The sequence below is a fragment of the Triturus cristatus genome, chromosome 2_1 (assembly GCF_964204655.1).
Source record: "Triturus cristatus chromosome 2_1, aTriCri1.1, whole genome shotgun sequence".
In the NCBI taxonomy this organism is placed as follows: domain Eukaryota; kingdom Metazoa; phylum Chordata; class Amphibia; order Caudata; family Salamandridae; genus Triturus; species Triturus cristatus.
Genome location: NC_140581.1, coordinates 567,036,952 through 567,056,937, shown reverse-complemented (window position 1 = coordinate 567,056,937; position 19,986 = coordinate 567,036,952). Strand labels below are relative to the sequence as shown.

At 44.7% G+C, this 19,986-nt stretch overlaps 1 protein-coding gene across 1 annotated transcript in view; it reads right to left on the bottom strand.

Annotated features, from left to right (window-relative positions):
- Positions 1 to 19,986, bottom strand: part of ADGRV1 (adhesion G protein-coupled receptor V1) — a 1,990,932-nt gene that overhangs the window by 1,345,686 nt on the left and 625,260 nt on the right. The window contains exons 34-35 of the mRNA XM_085632468.1: positions 10,809 to 11,018; positions 1,418 to 1,548 (exon numbers count right to left, since the gene is read on the bottom strand). Of these exons, the coding sequence (XP_085488594.1) occupies positions 1,418 to 1,548; positions 10,809 to 11,018 (341 nt within the window). The remainder of the gene's footprint in view (positions 1 to 1,417; positions 1,549 to 10,808; positions 11,019 to 19,986) is intronic.

Sequence of the window (19,986 nt, the reverse complement as noted above, 5' to 3'; positions counted from 1 at the left end):
AACGAACGAACACCTTTAGCTCCAGGTTTTGTTTAGCTTCGGGTTCGTGTTTGCGCTCTCAGCGTGCTTCGCCATTACCATCTCGCTGCAGTCTCTCCCTCTGGGGGGGCGGAGTCTCCCAAACACACCTTCCTGCCGTACGGCACGCTTTCAGTCATAATTGCTGCTTCCGTGAACAACATAAGTACACTATAGGTGCTTATATAAATGGGTTTATGCCTGCTATTAAAACTTTAAGAAATGTTGAAAAAAAATTGCATACTTCACCAAAAGATAAATGTGCACATCAGTTCATGTTAATATTGCTGCTTGTATGCACATGTAGGTATTTATATAGAGGGGTTTTCTCCAACCAATAACACTTTACCAAGTGTCAGATGCATATATGTATGTATAAGTTAATTTCATTCTTTTTGTTATATGAAAAATACTCCTTTCAACCTGTGAGCCATCCCTCTTCCCGCTCTAACTCATACCAAACTTTTCTGAGTACTATGAACTCCTAAACATCCGTCTCAAACTCCCCCTCCTTTTTCACCCCTGTCAGTCCAACTAACAGGCGAACACGACCACTACTTACAAAAACAACTTACTACTTTCCCTTTTAAATCCATTCCAATCATTCCATCCCTACTCTAAACTCTACTATACACAAGAAATCAAGAGCACAAACCTAACATAACTATTGCACAAGGGAAAAAACATTTATTACTAGTCTACTATTAACCCTTAATCTTGGGTTCTGGAGTAGCGTGCTACTCACAGCAAACCACATCAAAGCCTTGTCAGGGGTAGCAAAAGCTATATAAATACAAATTACAATTTCATTATCTGTGCATACACAAAGCAGTCCTTAAAGAGGATCCACTATTACAGCAGTTTACCAGTTGTTTCCCAAATTTGAATTTCAATTTTCATGCAGCGGTTTTTTAGTTATGCCACTATTTATTTGAACCAAACTTAGGGGAAGACTTCAAGGGGCAATCATTTTCTGTCAAGGACTCGGGGTCCTCCAACTGAAGTTTGCAAGGTGACCCAGCATAGTATGTATAAAGCAAAGAAAACCTGGATTTTCAACCAGTAGATTTAGCCATTTGTTGGATTTCATAATCCGCTTTCTGCAGCACCACGAGGCCTACTTGGAGAGTAGGTGCACCATACAAAACCATTAACAACGCTTTATAACACTTTTTTAAAGGATCGTTTTCTGAGAGCAGTCATGTAGCTACTGAAATTTGCTATGAATTGGTGTCACTTTGCTTTATGATATGGAAGCAAATAATTGAATTATGCGTTGGAAACTTGGTTTATCTATGGTGGACATCATAAAGTGTTAATAATTTTACAATTGCGAAACACTGTTTAACAATGTGTGAGCTTCTCCATGTCTACTGCTGTTACCTTAATCCCAAATTACCTCAGAAAAGTACAACACGCCACTGCTGTTTGCAAAGTTTTGTTCCAGACGTTGTCCAAGAATTCTCCAATTCACAGTAACATTTCCACGACCAGGAGCAGTCCTAAGCACACTGAAGGATAATGTCTGACCTAAAAGTGCACAAAACCATTATTAACCAAGTGACACGTCACCTCTTTTTGCTTTCTATACTGGCCTAGAAATTAAATCTTGAAAACCAAACTTCAAATCATGCATCAAAATTGCAAATCTAGAAACTTCAAACATACAAAATGTTACTTGTGCACAGTAAACATTTTGAGGTGTTAGTACAGCCAGGGGATAGTAATTCCACAGTCAGCCGAGAGCTAGTGAGTTTGAAATCTCTGCTCTTAAAGAGTGTAAAGAACTGAAGCTGTCATAGCACGCCATTACTTCACCCACAGAGGTATGCCAAAGGAACAGGTTAGCACATATCAGAGAACGCAGACCCCTCAGTACCTACACTTTGACAGCAAGAATGCCTCATGCAAATAAATAACATGCAAACATCCGGCCTACACAGGCCTCATCTGTGTGCAATTCAGAAACTACTTGTAATAGGGATTTAAGTGTTCGTGCATACAAAAGTATTGCAATTACCTGCAAAAGCCATCGATCTCAGACGTCCTTTCATCAGTTATTGGCATTTATTACCATAGAAATGTGTGGCTTTTGGGGGACAATTGATGTCTTCAATGTGTACATATATGTAGTAAACGTGTTTTATTAATTGTATATAAGGATGTATGGAATAAAGCTATAGTGTACATTAGAATGATCTGGCAAATCACCGAGGAGTTGTGTGACCATACAGAGACACAAGGCTGCAGGCAGAGGGCGGATATTGGTCACGGAACTGCACAATAACTTGCAATGTCATTAACAATGGTGCTGCTAAGCGACCCCACGTCATGTGTGACAGCATCAGCACGTCCTGGCTTTATAGTCAGAACTGAGCATGCTGGGATTTTTACACTCACACTTCAAGTAGTACAAGTAAAACTCGTTGTCCCAGATTGTAACACGACGAGGCTGAAGACACAGAACATGCGTAACAGGTAGAGATGGATAAATAGGCAGATGTGAGATGATTGCTTTCTCAGGTGCCTCTTGGAAGGTGGGGCCCACTTTTCCCATATCTTAAACGTCTCTGCTTCTGCACCGTCGAACTGCACATAGGTAGGTCACCTTCAATTGGCATGCAATAAAGCCGTGGCTGTTAAAATATATGGCTGCAATAACAACGGGCAGGCGCCGATGAAACATCCAAAGGTGATGGCCAATGTGACATAAAGGGACACACAGCGTCAGTCTGCACAAGTCCAGGGCGGTTGCACAGTTCACAAACTAGAGCCGGTGATTCAAAAACTAAACCTCTGCAGCGGTTTGCTATTCGGGTGCGCTCTTAAAGCAGAGCACCTCTGTCACCGTCCCTTAGAGTGTGTCGATGATTAGCTTGTCATTTGGTGGTGGTCCTAAAAAATGCAGTCACTTTGAGACTGCAGGCCCCCCTCGTATGACATGTTACAGTGTGAGCATTTGCAGATTTATTTTTGATTTATTTTTTTCGCTCGGGCCACGCAGGCGTGCTATGGTCATGTGAGCTCTTTACCCGGGTTTGGCTTTGGCAAAGACCCAACCAGCCTCGATGGCTGGGTGCAGTCTCCGAAATCAAACCCACACCCGGCAATACGGTAGCTTGGACATGTTCCATTGTGGCACAAGCCACTGTTCCAGGATTCGTGAATTCGATATTACGGAAGAGAACTGTATCTGTACCCTTTTGTAATACCAAAGCACCCCAACTGTGTCTCAAACAGCAAAAAGCGCAGATTACATGTCACGTGATGCGCCCGATCACATGAACGCAGGTGCAAGGCAGAGCAAATCAATTTTGCAAAGATTTAGCTGCTTTTGTGATAGCAGATTTGTCTCAAGTCCATAGTACAGTAATATTTTTCCTCAGGGCAGCAGGCAAGGATGGAGTGACAGCACTTTGCAAAACATAGATCTGTTTTCAAGCGTATTCGTGCCTTCCAGGGTGATTGTGCAGATGGCTGAGGGAGGCAGGCTCTCCGTTTGACTGGGTGTGAGTCAGAGGCGCAACTAGAGCCAAATTTCGGGGGGGGGGGGGCTGAGCAAAAATTTCGGGGGGGGCTGAACTTTAAGCAATAGGCAGAGTGGAGCTGCAGGGGCTCTTAGAAGGGGTGAAACAACAGCGAGGCCTCATTAACATGCAAATGGTCTTTTAAAGACCTGTAAAGTGCTCGGGTGCGGCTGCTTTTTTGCCCGGGAAGGTGTCTCATCCCGGGCTGCCACGCACGACGGGGGGGGGGGCTGAAGCCCTGTGAGTCCAATGGGTGTTGCGCACCTGGTGTGAGTGTTTGATTGGTTCTGATGCTCCGTCCATCACCACCCCCTTTTGTACCGCTTTGTTCGCCATAAGTTGGCAGGGTATGCTCAGACGTGAGTCCCTTGCTCACTTTGCCACTGGATTCAAGCAAGCCTGGCTGAAGACGGCTGAAATGCCAGAAACTGGTCCTAGGAAGCTTGTTTCCGGTCCAGGGAAGGCATGGCTTGGCAGTTCGGGCTGGACTGTTCCCATGAGGCACAGGGTCAGACTGATTTGCACATGGCCATGTCTGAACTGGGGTGGCAGAGTGGGCTAAAGAACGGTGATGGATCAAACCCAGATCTGTTGACTGGGTGTGAGTGTTTGATTGGTTCTGATGCTCCGTCCATCACCACCCCCTTTTGTACCGCTTTGTTCGCCATAAGTTGGCAGGGTATGCTCAGACGTGAGTCCCTTCCTCACTTTGCCACTGGATTCAAGCAAGCCTGGCTGAAGACGGCTGAAATGCCAGAAACCGGTCCTAGGAAGCTTGTTTCCGGTCCAGGGAAGGCATGGCTTGGCAGTTCGGGCTGGACTGTTCCCATGAGGCACAGGGTCAGACTGATTTGCACATGGCCATGTCTGAACTGGGGTGGCAAAGTGGGCTAAAGAACGGTGATGGATCAAACCCAGATCTGTTGACTGGGTGTGAGTGTTTGATTGGTTCTGATGCTCCGTCCATCACCACCCCCTTTTGTACTGCTTTGTTCGCCATAAGTTGGCAGGGTATGCTCAGACGTGAGTCCCTTGCTCACTTTGCCACTGGATTCAAGCAAGCCTGGCTGAAGACGGCTGAAATGCCAGAAACCGGTCCTAGGAAGCTTGTTTCCGGTCCAGGGAAGGCATGGCTTGGCAGTTCGGGCTGGACTGTTCCCATGAGGCACAGGGTCAGACTGATTTGCACATGGCCATGTCTGAACTGGGGTGGCAGAGTGGGCTAAAGAACGGTGATGGATCAAACCCAGATCTGTTGACTGGGTGTGAGTGTTTGATTGGTTCTGATGCTCCGTCCATCACCACCCCCTTTTGTACCACAGGGGAATCAGCGGCAACAATTAAAGAAAGAGGCAAAATCTGGTCCATTCAGTATGAGCTTGAGTACGCTGTAATTGGAGGTCGTATAAAGAAATACAGAAATAACTTGTGCAGGGTCAGTTGTAAGCAGGCGGGCAACTAGAGCCAAGTTTCGGGGGGGGGGGCTGAAAAACATTGCGGGGGGGCTAAGTCTTCCAGCCATAGGCAGAGTGGCTGTAAGAAGGGGTGAAAATATAACAAAAGCCTCATTAACGAGTAAATGGTCTTTTATAGACGTGTGAAGTACTCGGGTGCGGCTGCAATTAGACGGACGCCAGCCCACGAGGCTGTCTCAGCCGGGCTGACACACATTACGGGGGTGGCTGAAGCCCGGTGAGCCCAATGGGTGTTGCGCGCCTGGTTGTAAGGATCTCTGTGAATTCGTTTTAGGACTTAAGATAGTGACCATAGGAAGCTCCAGTAAACTGATGATAATAGTATGGATTTGAAGGGTCCCAGCAAGGGCTGGGGGTCTACAGTGTGATTTTTTTAAATACTAGTTTAACCATATGGTGTGACCTTTTGTGGAGATGATGATATAAAAACATTAAAAGCTGATTTGTTTGGAGGATAATTATGCAAGCTTTACATTCTGTGGTCCTGAAGAAGGTTGACGTAGACCATAAAAGCCACTAAAACATGGTGTTGATCCGTGCATAACTGCCACTATTATTACAGTATAGAGAATACTGATGAGGAAGGACACATTATGTACATTAGTATAGATCAACAGGGTATATAGTAAGGAAGGAAAAATGAATGAATGGTTAGATGTTTATCACAGCTAGGAGTGTTACTAGCATGTATGAAGTTTGGGCTTTTGAATATTGTGACTGTTTACATTTGCTATCAATTGCATGGTTTTATTAGTTTAACATATTGTGTATTATGTATTTATTATATGATAATTAAAGTTATATATTTGCAATACAGATATGGGGTAGGTAACATACAGGTGGACATAAGAATACACAGCAAATATGTTGCTGTTGTAGCTATCACTGGGGGGGGGGGCTCTCATGGATTTTAGAGCGAGTTGATTGGATCCTACCATAGTAGAGAGGGGAGTTTACGATTTTGCTTGCACGATACAGTCTTTAGAACAGAATTTTTCCAGACTGACCCCTAATTTAGCTTTCCTCACCCTATGGAAAGTACAAGGGCTATTCAGACTCATTGCTTTACCAGTTATTGGCATCGCCGCTAAGAGGACACTAGAAGGGGCCTATTCACGTCAAACGTGGTGCTTTATCATCGTATGTAGGCCCATAAATCAGAACTTCTAAAACAGGTGCAAAGAGCTACAGGTCAGCATTTAAGGAAGGCAATCGTGTAAACCTTGTACACTCAGCTGTTCTGGCCCCTGTTTGATAAATGTGGTCTAGATTACATAAAGTGTAGCAGCGCCAAAGGATTGTGCACTGGTGTTGTGCTGGTGTGTGTTCCGACTGGTCAGTAGAGAATGTTTTTTTTGCACAAGTTGGTCAGTGCAATATTGTGTTTTGCACGGATCAGTGTGCAGAATTGCCAGCGCTCTGTGCAATTTACATGATCTTGCCCACACGATACAAACTCTATGGGTCCAATTCCCAAAGGTATTTATGAGTCTGTGAAACAGTACTTCTGTTGCATTACTCCACGCACTTAGAAATTAGGCCTCTGCCTCAACCTGCCATATTCCTTGGTGCAGCCCTTTAACAAAGGCATTCATGAGTATGTGAAGTGGCGCTCCTATAATAGCACTTCGAGTGCTCCCACACGCCTTTGTGGATTCAACGAGTGCACTTTACTGGGCGACACTAAAAAGGAAGCCTGGTTGGAGGAATTCTTTCTTTCGAGTTTCCAGTGCGGCCTGCATTGAAAGCCTGCAGTGAGCGCACACAGTTATTAGCTCCCTGACATGACACTCAGTGGTATGAAAAATGACCTGTGTTTGATCATTAGAGAATGAGCTAATTGTGCAATCCCTCTCTGTGCTTCTTTTCTTTTATGTGTCTTTAGGTGGAATTCATACTTATTTAGACCTGAATATCTGAGAATAATATTTCAGAAAAAAATACGTACGCTAAGCACCGTATTCTTACTAGTTTATTCACATATCATATTGTCTATTATAGTATTGAAACACATCTTGTCCTATTTATGGATTTTGCATTTATAACCTTGAAAAAGAGACAGTTAATACTTCCAGTCGTATCTTTTTCAGCACACTTGCAAAATGCAGAAACAAGATATGACACATTATATTCCAATACAATATTAGTCAATATAATATACAATATACAATATAATATCTTGGTGGAAAACTAATCAAAGTTAAACAAATCATGTTGTCAGTTCTTAAACCAGAATTGGACCAGAATTGCCTAATATTGTGCCGTTTTTGTTATCATGGTCTTACTTGCATGTAATTTAAATAATCCTGTCTGTAAACAAAATGTTTCAGGAAGATTACTAATATTCGAAACAAGCAGCTGGGTTGCAGAGGATTGCACTTTCAGGACTAGTCACAATGGCAATAGGATATTGCCCACCTCAGATGGTCAGCTGCCACATGACCACAAAGTTCAACAATAATTCAAAGGGGTATGAGAGGCAATATATATACAAGGTAAACCATAAAGTATGTACATATAGCATAAAAAAAGGAAATCCACGTTGTTGTTTATGATCTTAAGTTGTCTTTATTCAAGATGCACTTGGTTTTCATAAGAAGACAGCCAACTTGTTTCTACGGATCGCTCTGTTAAGCTGATCCGTAGACACTGCCCAAACACGGACCTCCTTTATCCAAATACCTTTACCTCTACTACGGATCAGCTTAACAGAGGCAGATACCTGTGCCCTTTAAAATATTGAACTACCTCTGCTTCATTCCTGAGAGGTCTATTCCTCTTATATCAATTGTCCCGACATGGACTTGATTAGCAATTGGACGACAACCTTACCCCCTGGCGTTCTGACTACTATTTGCTTTGCCCTGAAGAAGCCCATGTCTGGGCAAAACGCGCTGGCTGTCTTCTTATGAAAACCGAGTGCATCTTGAATAAAGACAACTTAAGATCACAAACAACGTGGATTTCTTCATTTTTTGCTATATGTACAAACTTTATATTTAACCTTGTATATATATTGCCTCTCATACCCCTTTGAATTAATGTTTCAGGAAGATGTCGACATCCACCACTAGAGAACATTGCTGAGAGAACTTGTTTTACACTGCTGGGCAATTTTGCACCACGATTTTTGCCATAAGAGCCAATAGAAATGTGCACTGGCCAACGGGTGCAAAAGCGAATTGTTAGATCGAGTTGGCCAGTCCAAATATTATTTCTGCTCTGTCGAGTCTTTGCATATGCAATGAAAAATTGTGCAGCACGATGAGTGATCTGGTACTTTAAGGTTTACTTCATTATATGTCAAGTCAACATGCACATCATTGTTTGACTTTTTTTTAAAGGAAACTCAGTTTTTAAAATCCCTCTGTTTCCATGTGTGTGCACGGACTCGTCAAGGATACACCTAGGAATATTCCCAATAGTAAATTTGATAACCTGAACCTCTCAAAGGCCACAGTTCTGGGTTGAAATGTTAGAAGATGTTCCACAACATAATAAATAATATTAGCGTTTCTGCATTAATTTAAACTAAAACCTGAAGTGATTTTGGCGTGTGCTTCTTGCCTGCTGCTGACTCATATACTGTAGACTTAAGGGCTCAGGTCAATTCAGGAGGCTGTAGAGACCCGTACATCTTATTGGTGCTGCACCATGAAGAGATGTTGGCCAGAAAGGCCTTTTTCATTTACCTAGTGATTTATGAAGAACCTTTACATCGTAGGGTATTCTTGACCAGACAGTTGTGATATGTAATTGACAGCAACAAAGGGAAACATACTTACAAGAACAGTATATGGCAGTAAAGGCCATGAATGCAGCATATGCAAACTTGTGGTCTGGTCATAGATTAATTGGTGGCATGCCAGATTAGCTTTAAACAACAGAGGCCCTTCCTGCCATTGGCTTTCGTTGTGGCTCAGACACTTGGACACATGTTCTCAATGTTTTTCAAGGCTTTTTTGTCTTGTACATTCCAGCAATTGCAAGAGTACTAGACATAACTGATGCATAGGGCAAAATATCCGATGGGATCTCACACCTAAGCAATTCATGTTAGGTTTCCAATTAGGATATTTGTTAGGGGAGCCTTTAGATTGACCTTCTTGGTCAGCTAAGAAACATGCATGATTATTTACCAAAACGTTTGAGACTAAAAAAAAATCCAAAACTATATCCTTTCTTCTTTGTTTACATTCAGTCTTCAATTAGCTGGGCACGAACTTGTGGCCTTTACCCATATAAAGAAACAATGCTATTGCAAGCCCTTTCTGTGCTGTAGAACATTATTTCATAGACAGACTATTTTTTGCATCTGGTAAAAAGCCTGATTGATGTCCATATGTTTGAACCACTGGTATTACCACCAATTTCTACCCTTCTTTAAACCTCGGAAATCTTAGTCCCAAGTGAAATCTGTTCTAGAACATTGAGATTCTTTCTCCATCAACAATGCCACTTTAGTAGTGAGCACCCATTACCTGTGTATACTCTTCAAAACATGGTACACCTTAAAAAAAGGGTTGTGTGCCATCTTTTCTCATTGCGGCAAAGGGATGCTCTAAAAAAACCACAGTAACACACCTATCTGTCTTCAGAGGGATGCAGATTAAGATGAAAATGGAAATCAGTGCTTAGAGCAGGCAAAGGAAAAATGCATAACAACAACACTTCATAATCAAATAGATTTCACAGAAGGAATATTTCTCGCTGGTCTCCAAGGGCTCCTTAACCGAGACTGTTTATGCTAATTCTTTGTGCACATTTATGGTTCTTCTTAGCCTGTCAGGTTAACACAAAGGTGACAAACTGTTTAGAACCATTAATGCAGAGGAACATGGATGGAAACACACTACACACCAACACAGAATTACCATAAAATAGCCTTAATGTAGACAGCGAACCCTTGTCTCCATCAGAATATTATGATTTAAAATGTTCAGAATCGACACATAACCGCACGTCAATCTAATATTCATCTTTGCAATACATATGTTTTAGCAGACCCATAGGGAACACAGTTCAGATCTAACATTAAATTACTCAAATACAAATTAGCTATAAAACGTCCTAAGTGGCATTGACTGAACATCTATTGATTATATATATATATATATATATATATATATATATATATATATATATATATATATAGAGAGAGAGAGAGAGAGAGAGAGACAGAGAGAGAGAGAGAGAGAGAGAGAGAGGTGTACTTAAAGGTTACCCGTCAGCAGGCTATTTTCGGTACCCTAGACATTTTTTAATATTATTCATGACTGTGTCCTAAATATTTACACAAAAATATTGCCCCACTGGATGTAGATTTTCTTATTAACTACAATGGGGTGATATTTTTGGTAAATGATATTTAGGACCCACTGTTTCTTTTAGATGATATTTTGATAATGATAGGCTGGTATCATATCCTTGGATCAGTCCTGAAATCACTTGTCTGCCAAGATCAGGAGGCACATGCTCTCACTGACTTTCTATACCCTAGATTGATACAGAATTTGTGCACACTGTTCTACTGATAAGCAAGAAAAAATGGCTTTGGACAAAGACTTCTTAGAATTTGAGCAATGCACTTAGCAATGCTTAAAGTCACGTTGGTGCGTCTTATTATCTTACATTTGCTATCTGTGATAGGGCAGGAGGTCTCTGAAGATCCTCACTGCACAAAACCAGGGAAACTATGCCTGCCTGTAGCAAGTAGGTTAAGACGCGTAGTAAATGATTCTGCTGTTGAGGAAGAGCCATGTTGTAATCAGTATTGCAAAACACCCACCTTCACGCCCGATCACAGATCTCGAGGCTGTCTGAAAACTAATGACGCCGGCAACATTGTCATTAGCCAGAATAAGGATAGTGACGGCGCTGGAGCTGGGGAGGATCCTGCTCCCTCCGTCAGCATGTGTCAGGCCAATCACTATCGTTTCATCGTCTTCCGGTTCTAAATCATCCAATATTTTCACTGTGACAGTCTTTCTTGTTTCGCCTGCAGGAAAGAAAGGGTGTGAACCAAAACACTCTTAGATTAAACAACAATATGCACGATAATTAATGTTATTATCTGAATAAAGTGGAACAACTAGAATCAGTCTTCAAAAATGTTCCTGTTCTGACTGTGGAATATGAAACATATGAGTGCAAAATAAATAGTTATGTTCCCAGTCAAGATTATTCTCTCCAACCATTAAAACACACCCATCACCTTCCAAAACTGGAACCAGAATATGCCTTGAAAATCATACCAGAATGTATTTAGTTTCATTTTACATTTTCTGCAGGCATTAGACACTAGCAGAACATCAATTTAGCAGCACTATTCAATTATTGATTTATCTAATTAAACACGAGAGCTGGGTGAATTCTAATTTGTGAACGCCCTCCCAGGACTGCGAGTTCGCTCCCCCTTATACCCTGTGGGCCCTGCATTCATTGCACCCTTCTTATTATATATTGCAACGTACACAGATTATGGTGTAAAAAGGCCGCAGTTTTTATTGCACAACAAAAACCATGGATCAACATTTCGCAAGGTTTAAGTCTGGTCATTCGCGACCCATGTCTTTGGTCATAAATTACATTGCATTGCTGATGATCATGTCCCACTTGTCCTGTTTCTTTCTCTCTGACAGCGCTAAACCTGAGTGGTGGTCAGTCTTGCCAGTATACCAGTGTTTACGGATTCTAGGCTTCACTTGCTACCGACCTCGTGGGCTGCCGTTTAGGCCAAGCCCGGGCTGCAAGTGCCGTTCCGCTTGGCCTGTACCTTTGCTGACTCCTCGCCTGCTCCTCTGTGCCCCTGCCATGCGGCATCCCTAGGGCACTATCCAGGCAGCCCTTCAGCCCTGGCTGCCCCTGTGTGCTGTCGCATCCTCACCTGTGTCCCTGCCGTGAAGCCCAAGGGCATATCTGAGCACTTCTTCTATCTAATTTATTCTGTTTTGTGGGTACCTTTCTGTGCAGCTACCGCCACGCTGCCACTGGTTACCCGACCGGTGGCAGCTCCCCCTTGCAACCCAGGCCCTCATGAAAACCCTAGCTGCTCCAGAACCCCAACTATGTTTAAGAGGAACATGTCAATGCCCACCAGGGTCAGATGCACCCTGTCCTCAGCGTGGTAACCTGGTGACCTAATGTTAAGAAGCCCATGTCTCATGAATCCCCAGCAGTTCGCTCTGCAAATCTTTCCCATGCTCATGTTGAGCTTTTTTCTGGAACTGCCTACTGCCCCCGGGGCGATGGCCCTATGCCACTCTTGGCGTGCAATCATTTCTGACCAGATCAGTTCCGTTGGGCGGAGCATTTTTGCCTGAGCCGCCATCCCTGAGGTCACGACGCTCAGCAATTCTCTCCTCCCTATGTTTGCCAGGTCGTTCCTTCCCGAGTGCACGATGATCGCCTCCGGCCTCCCCCTACACCGTAGTTCTCTTTGCATTGTCGGGAGTAGCTGCTCTCATCTCATTCCTGGTTGTCCCGTTCATTTCACCTCCGTGTGTCTCAGCCATATCCCATGGAAGTCCTTGCGTGCCGCCGCCCAGCATTGCACTCAAATGATGTATGAGTGTCCCATGATACAAACAACGCGCTGCCCCCCTATCGGACCTGTTGAGAGTATAGGAGTTTAATGGCCTCAGATCCGTATGTATCTTTTGTATGCACCAAATGCCCATCTCCATTTGATACTTTCGGCCCCCAGCCTTAGCTGCGCCGTGGTGGTGGCGGCCACCTATCCGAAAGGAATGTGACCTAAAATCCCCAGCCGGGAAGCCCGCCTTCCCTAGTGCTTTCCGGAACACTGCTGTGAACTGAAATTGGCTCAGATAATTACTGTTGAGGTGTCTGAATAGGGGGCCAGTCGCAGGCAATCCTTGCCTCGCATAGCTCCTCAGGTTGCACACAGGACAACATGCCTCGCCCACAATGCAGTTGATGCGTGTGTCCCTCCCTTTTGTTTTTTGATCAGTCTTTGGCCTTCTCAGGTCAACTATCATGAAATCGTCCCCTAAGTGAAGGTCCCCTGTCTGTATGCATGCATGTCCCCCAGGCTGTTTCCGGTCTGGCACCACTAGTTCGCTCACTCTGTAAGCCCCAAAAAAGGCTATTGTGAAAGATGCTCTAAACAACTGTCTTTCATGTCCCTCCGAGGATAATTTCTCTAGCTCCCCCAGGACTACTTTTAATATGTTATAGTCGATAGGTCTCCGCCTGTCCTGTTGTGTGGGCTGTAGCTTCCCCCATCCCTACATTGCTGCTCTAATTGTGTCGCACCATGTCACCAGTTTGGCAAAGTAGGCTACTGCGTTTAGGTGTGCCTGTGCCCATGTCTGGGATTTTCCTTACTGGAAGGCCTCTGCCAAGAAGCTTTCCACTTCCTTTTGCGTAACCATGCCAGGTCACTCCACCCTGGTTGCCCTCTGGAAAGTTTTCCAGCACTTATGTATTTGTCTGCAGTTTTTGAGGCCAGCGCATTGCCCACCAGTGTATTCAGTGTCCCTCTATGGTCTCCCATATTCGCCCAGGTAGTGGAGTCATGTCCCGGTCTGCTTGCGCCGTCAGTTCCCTGAATCTGTCCCACTGAAAATGAGAGATCGCATCCACTATTTTCAATTACTGCAATGTGTCGCGCCCTAACCGCAATGTTCTCCCCTAGCTAGAGGTCTACTGGTCTATGCAGCAGCCGCACTACTGCCGGGCATTTTGCAGATCCCATGTTTATTGCCTGTTCTACTGTGTGGTTGTCTGACCACAGCGTGATCTGCCTCTTTGTTAGCCTCTCTCTCCTGATGGTAAAAGCCAATATGATGGGGAAGAGTTCTAGTAATGTGATATTATTTGTAACCCATGCCCGATGCCATTTCTCAGGCCAGTGCGCCACCATCCATATGGTGCCCATGATTGCCCCAAACCATGCTCGCCCCCGGCATCTGTGAAAAGTTCCAGCTGCTCAGCTGTCACCCATGGTGCTCTCCGCATGAGCGAGCCATTGATATCATCTAGGAAGGCATCCCATTGGCCCAAGTCTTCGTTTACCCATTGTGAGATGCGAACCCTGTGGTGCTTTTTTGAAAGTCCTTTTGTTAACCATGCTAATCTCCTGGCAAAAGGCCATCCGACCAGGATTACTCTGCCTGCAAAATTCAGTTTCCCTATCAGTTGTTGTAATTCTGTTAAGGTGGTCTTCCTTTTTCCTTGAAGCTGCCTTATCAACTGCTGGAGCTCTGTTACTTTGCCCTTGGGTAACCTATACATCCCTTTTATGATGTCCAGCTCTATCCCCAGGAAGGATAGCCTTGTCGTTGGGCCTTCTGTCTTTTCTGGTGTCAGTGGCACCCCCAGCTCATCTGCCAACTCTTTGAACTGCTGTAGTAGGCTCGGGCATTCGTTGCTCCCTGGCCGCCCTATAAACAGGAAGTCATCTACGTAATGCAGGCATCCACCCGCCGGGTGGCGTCTCCCCACTTCCCATTCTAAGTAGCTGCTGAACGCTTCAAACATAGGAACAAGATATCGCACAACCCATAGGTAGGCATTTGTCATAGTAGTATGATCCATCCAGCTGGAAACCCAACAGGTGGAAGCTGTCTGGGTGCACAGGCAGGAGGCGGACAGCCGCTTCTATGTCAGTTTTTGCCAGGAGGATTCCCCGTCCCATCTGCCTAATCTGATCCAATGCTTCATCTAGCGATGCGTAGGACCATGAACAGCTCCCTAAATCTAGCCCGTCGTTCACTGACTCGCCCTCTGGGTAGGATAGGTGATGGATGAGGCAGTCTTTTTCCACCTGCTTTTTTGGTGCCACCCCTAGTTAGGATACCATCAGGTTCTCCATTGGAGGTCTGGAAGGGGCCCGCTACTCTTCCTAGTTCAACCTCTTTCCCAACTTTTTGCCTAGCCATTTCCGGGTTTTCCCTCACAGACTTCAAATTCTGGCTATTTCTTGGGCCTACCTTGCCTCTCTATGGTATTTTGAAACCTTCTGTGAAACCTACCGCTAAGTGTTGCCCATCTGTGTGCTTTGGGTATGAGCCTAGTAACTGCACCAATCTTTGCACTCTTATTGGGGTGGGTAGTATTTGTGTTGGTACCATGTTTTCCTCCTCCCCTTGCCCCCGTGCCTGTTTCTCTCTATTTTCTGGGTTTGCTCTCATCTCCCTCCCTTGCTCCCTTGGCCTGCTTACATCGGATGGCTGGGTGGGTGCTGCCACAATTCCCACAGTGGTGTTTAAAACTGTAGGCCGGACCCCATTTGCATTCGTCCTTGTCAAATTCCCAGCATGTTGCTTTCCCTGCCTTGCCCCCGAATGTGCCCTTGTACTTTGTGCCCTGTGTGCCATTCTCAATCTCCCTTTATAACCTGAGGAACCTGAGGAACGAAAATTGCTTTCATGAGCTCCAACCCCTTACCTGGATGCTACCATGTGCTTGTGAAATCCTTCACATCCTGGTGGTCCCATTCAATTACTGGCCATGTTTGCATTTTTTCCCAAAGAACCCTCGCCGTAGTGCAACCAAGCCTCCCCCTGGTACTTCTGCTGATCCTCATGCATCTTTTGTACATGCAAAAACAGTGCTGCTGCGCTCTGTTTTCTACTAATACACATGCCAGGGTTCAAAATGCCCATTTCCAGTTCTCTATGTTCATCTTTACCCGGGGCTTGAGTCTCTCCCTCCTATCTTCCTCCTTTTTGTCCTGTGCAGTGAGGTCCAGCCCTGCCTGGTGCACCTCTAGCAAGGAAAAGATGTCTATGTATTCTTTCCTTCATATTCTCTGTTTCACTGCCAGTGGTATCAGGTTGGCCAGGCCGGTCAACCTAGTCGTGATGGAAGGGTCTCACGGGGAGGGCTGGATGTATTCACTTGTGGGCTTAGACCAGTCCCCCCGGGTCCCTTTGTTCACCCACCCCATTTGGGTTTGCCTCCTTTCTCCATTATCTCCCCCCTGCGCTCCCTGGGGCATCGCTCCCCGTGTCCTGCACATTTGACCTTTCCTCTCCTATGATTGGCACTGCAACGGCCACCGAGCCTGGCTGCTTATGTGGCCCTGGCCATGTCAACCATGGCATGAAGGGGGAAATGTGGCTGCCCATGTTCTGAAGTGCCGTGGGGCCCCAAGCATTGCACTGTAACCCCCCCTGTAGGGTGGTTGTTTGTAGTAGCCTGCCAATGGTAGAGGGGGACACACGGGCCACACTTTGCTGTACTTTGCCAACTCCGCCTTTTACTCAAACCAGGCGCAGAGTAAATGCCGCCGTATCCTTAAAGCGCCCAGCCTCCGCAACGCTCACATTCATATGGGCCCACCTTAACCTGTAGCCCTTGCCGCTTTAATTTCCGTGCTGGAAGATCCTGCTGCAACAGGTGCTTGCCGGATGTCCTCCTTCACCGGTCCCGGCCCTGGGCGCTGCGCCACTTATTCGTCCGTCAAGTAGGCTCATACGTTCTCCCTCGATGCCACAGGCGCCTGCTGGAGTTTCTCCCTTCCCGGCAGAGGCCCTGGACCTGCGCCCTATCGCCCGCTGCCCACGATGATTGCCTCTGCCGCGTCTAATCTTCTGTTCCTCCGTAGGTAGTGCTTCCAATCGGAGGAGGGGGTTTGGGGAGATTTTCCGGCTGGTACCAATCGGCTGTCCGCTGCAGTGCTCCTTCTGCCGCCGCCGTCAGCTTGCAGCTTCCCCTCCTCTCTGGCCGTTGATCCGCCCCGGGAGATTCGCTGCTGCTGGGCGACGAAGTCCAGTGCTTCTTCTAGTGGTGATGACGAGGCGCTGCTTCTCGATCTCAATGGCGAGGTAGGTGATCCTGGGAAGAACTGCCTTGTTCTGGGGCTCCTGCCCCTTTTTAGCTCCTTCCCGGTTGCCCTCCTCTTCACACATTGGACGCCTTTCCCCGTTCAAAAGTCGCGGCCAATCCTGGTGCGTTACATTTTCGCGGGCTTTCGCCCCTTGATTTTTTTCCCGCTGCCGTGAGGGTTTCCCTGTGGGCCTCTAACGGTCCGCTGTGCTTCCCGGCCCACGTACCAAATCAGGATTTCCAAAAAGCAATCACATTTCCATTAAAAAAACAGGACTAAGGGCCTTATTTAGAGTTTGGCTGGAGATTAACTAATGGTCTGGCTTCAATGAAACACCAATGGACAGGGACGAAACAGCATTGATCTGGTTATATTCTGAGTTGCCCACCACTAAATTGTAAGCAGCACTGCACACTACTTTTAAAGCAGCTATTAATGTAATATTTACATTGCACATAACATTTCATGCCTGTAGTGGAAATTTTTTAGCTCCTGCTAGAGGCGTGATTGATGGTAACCCAGGACCAGATTTACTAACATATTTTATGTCCGCAAACACTCTGATTCACAAAATTAGTTTGCAACATTTTCAAAATAGGTATTTCCTATGTATGAATCCGGTCTTAGGAGACTGTAAATGTTTCAAAATTTGGAAGGGGGCGTATTTTAGTCATCCCTCCGAATTGCAAATCAGTGCCCTATGTATCAATTGTTGGCGACTGCACTTCCAGTCACAAACCATTGGAAATATGCTGACTTCCAAACTGGGGTAGCAACATATTCACAAAAAAGAAGGGGTCCACTTTGAACTGCTTTCCCTTTGTGAATTATGGTCAGAGTTTCACGAACAGTAGTCGGTGGACCAGAGGACTACTGCCAACTCTGTAGAAAACTTTAAAAAAAACAATTCTGGTCACAAATAGACTAGTCGTAATCATTGACCGCGTTTTGCGACCAGGGCTTTAAAATGTTTGGCCCTTAGTTTCTTGCCTAGCCTTGAAATGTGCCCCAGCACAAAAATGGTGTAGATCAAACATCATTTGATCAGGGCACTTATTTCTCCAGCATTCACTCGGCAATTCTTGTAAATGGATACTCTTCAAGTGTCTCATTTTGTCATCTATGGTCCGCTGCTACAACCATCTAACTATTACACAAAGCATTTTCTTTGGGGTCATCCCCATTATTGTGTTGAATGTCATCTTTTTTTACAATTTCTCCACTGTGTAGTTTTATATACTACTGTGGATAAACCAGACAAAATGTGGATAGAAAATGTGTCCTCCTGATCAACAAAATGTGACAATACTGGCAGAGTGTCTTTTCCCTCAAAACTGGTTCCATTAAAGACAGCATCTGCCAGAAAGGGATCTATTTTAAGAAGTGTTTTTGGCTGAGGGCAAGTTGATTTCTGCCACAGAAATGCAAAGAAAGAGTTCTATTTAATATGATCAGATTTTAGAAGCCTCCCTGTTAAGACAACGAGGCATCAGTAGCGACAGCCCTCAAATGAAGGGTCATAATATTCTTATCGTGGGAGAATTTCACAATTTGTCAGTCGAGAAGGAGTCATGTCACAAAGGCACTCCAGCATTAAAAACAGTGAAACATATTCCATCATCAACTTCGCTGGAGATATGTGCTCCCTTCTCTGTACGCCAGCAATGAGTCTAATTCCTGCATTCTGAGCACTCTAAATGTTGTAGAGGAGAGACTTAAAGAAGATAATTGAATACATTCATAAACACCATGATGAGTCAGTCTGAAAATGTATATTACATGCAGTGAAGAAGTAGACCACACAGACCTAGGAATGTCTATATAGTCTTTCAACAGATAAAGACCAGAAGACCTATCCATTCTGCTCCTTTTTACTATCTTTGCTTAAAAGAAAATTCCCCAATCTGCCCACCTAAGTCCTATGCATCACTGAAAAGTGTAATTTGGAATACCATTGTTAAATGGAATTGCAAGACTCGTTTTGCTTTGGAATAATATGTTAAATAAATAAATATAGATGTTTGTTAAAATATAGTATTGTTAAACTCTTTAATTTGGATTTGGAAAATGTCCAAAATGTGATTTAGCAATATAAATATTTCCCAGGATTGTTTGAATAATTTCTGTCTTCGCAACATATTTGAATATCATACATCATATTAAGTATCTATTGCATTTCTTATTCTTGTACTGGGCACTGCCCGGGTGAGACTGTAACTGCTACAAATGCACACCATGCACTATATTACCTGACATATGGCATAAGATAACGACTTAGCAAACGATGAATTTGTGCACACCACTCCATGTTTTCAGGGGCAGAATAAATTGGAGATATGAGCTAGGCAGTTGGTCAGAAAGTGTGATAAAAACCATAGAGCATCCCTTCCTAGAGATGCGATCAGGAACTGACATCGAGCCTCCCACCCCCACTATGTGGGAAATCCTTTCTCCACCTGCAAAGGCTAGGACAGGCCTAATGGTCAAGAATACTTCTTATGACTAAGGACAAGCATCTGCCCAAGGCATTTTCAGGACGCAACAGGACACCTATTAGCAGCAATTCAGCTCCTGACTGCGCTCCAGCACAGGAAATTCTGCAAAGTCTTTTAAACACTACTAGCTAGTTGGCAAGACACACTAAAGAAACTAAAGGTGCACTCTATTGTCTTTTGCCGGCAGATGGCACATATATAGTAATAACAAGAGGATGAGATTATTTCCATGGCACATTTAGCATTAAAAACTAGGCCTGGGTGGTAAATTCCGTTCCGTTCGCGGAATTTGGGTAATTTTGCATTCCCTGGAGAACGCGGAATTGCCCAAAGTTCTGCGTTCCGCGGCTTGTTCGCGTTCTCAAAATGTGTATTCGCAAGATATTTCCCCTGAGCACGCAAACAGCATTCGCGAACAGGAAAAAAGCATCGCGAACAAGTAATTCCGCATGTTCTTGGAATTTCTGCATGCTCGCGGAGATTTTTTACCATTTTGCAGAGCTTTGCGTAGCGCGACTACGCAAATTCCGCCCAACCCTATTAAAAACACGACAATTAGACCAAATCTCTAATACTAGGTTTGTGCATCAGGTACAAGAAGAACACAAATCCTATTTTTGAACGTGTTTTGCCTTCATTTTTTGATTTCGAGCATGTTATGTAAAAGAAATGTC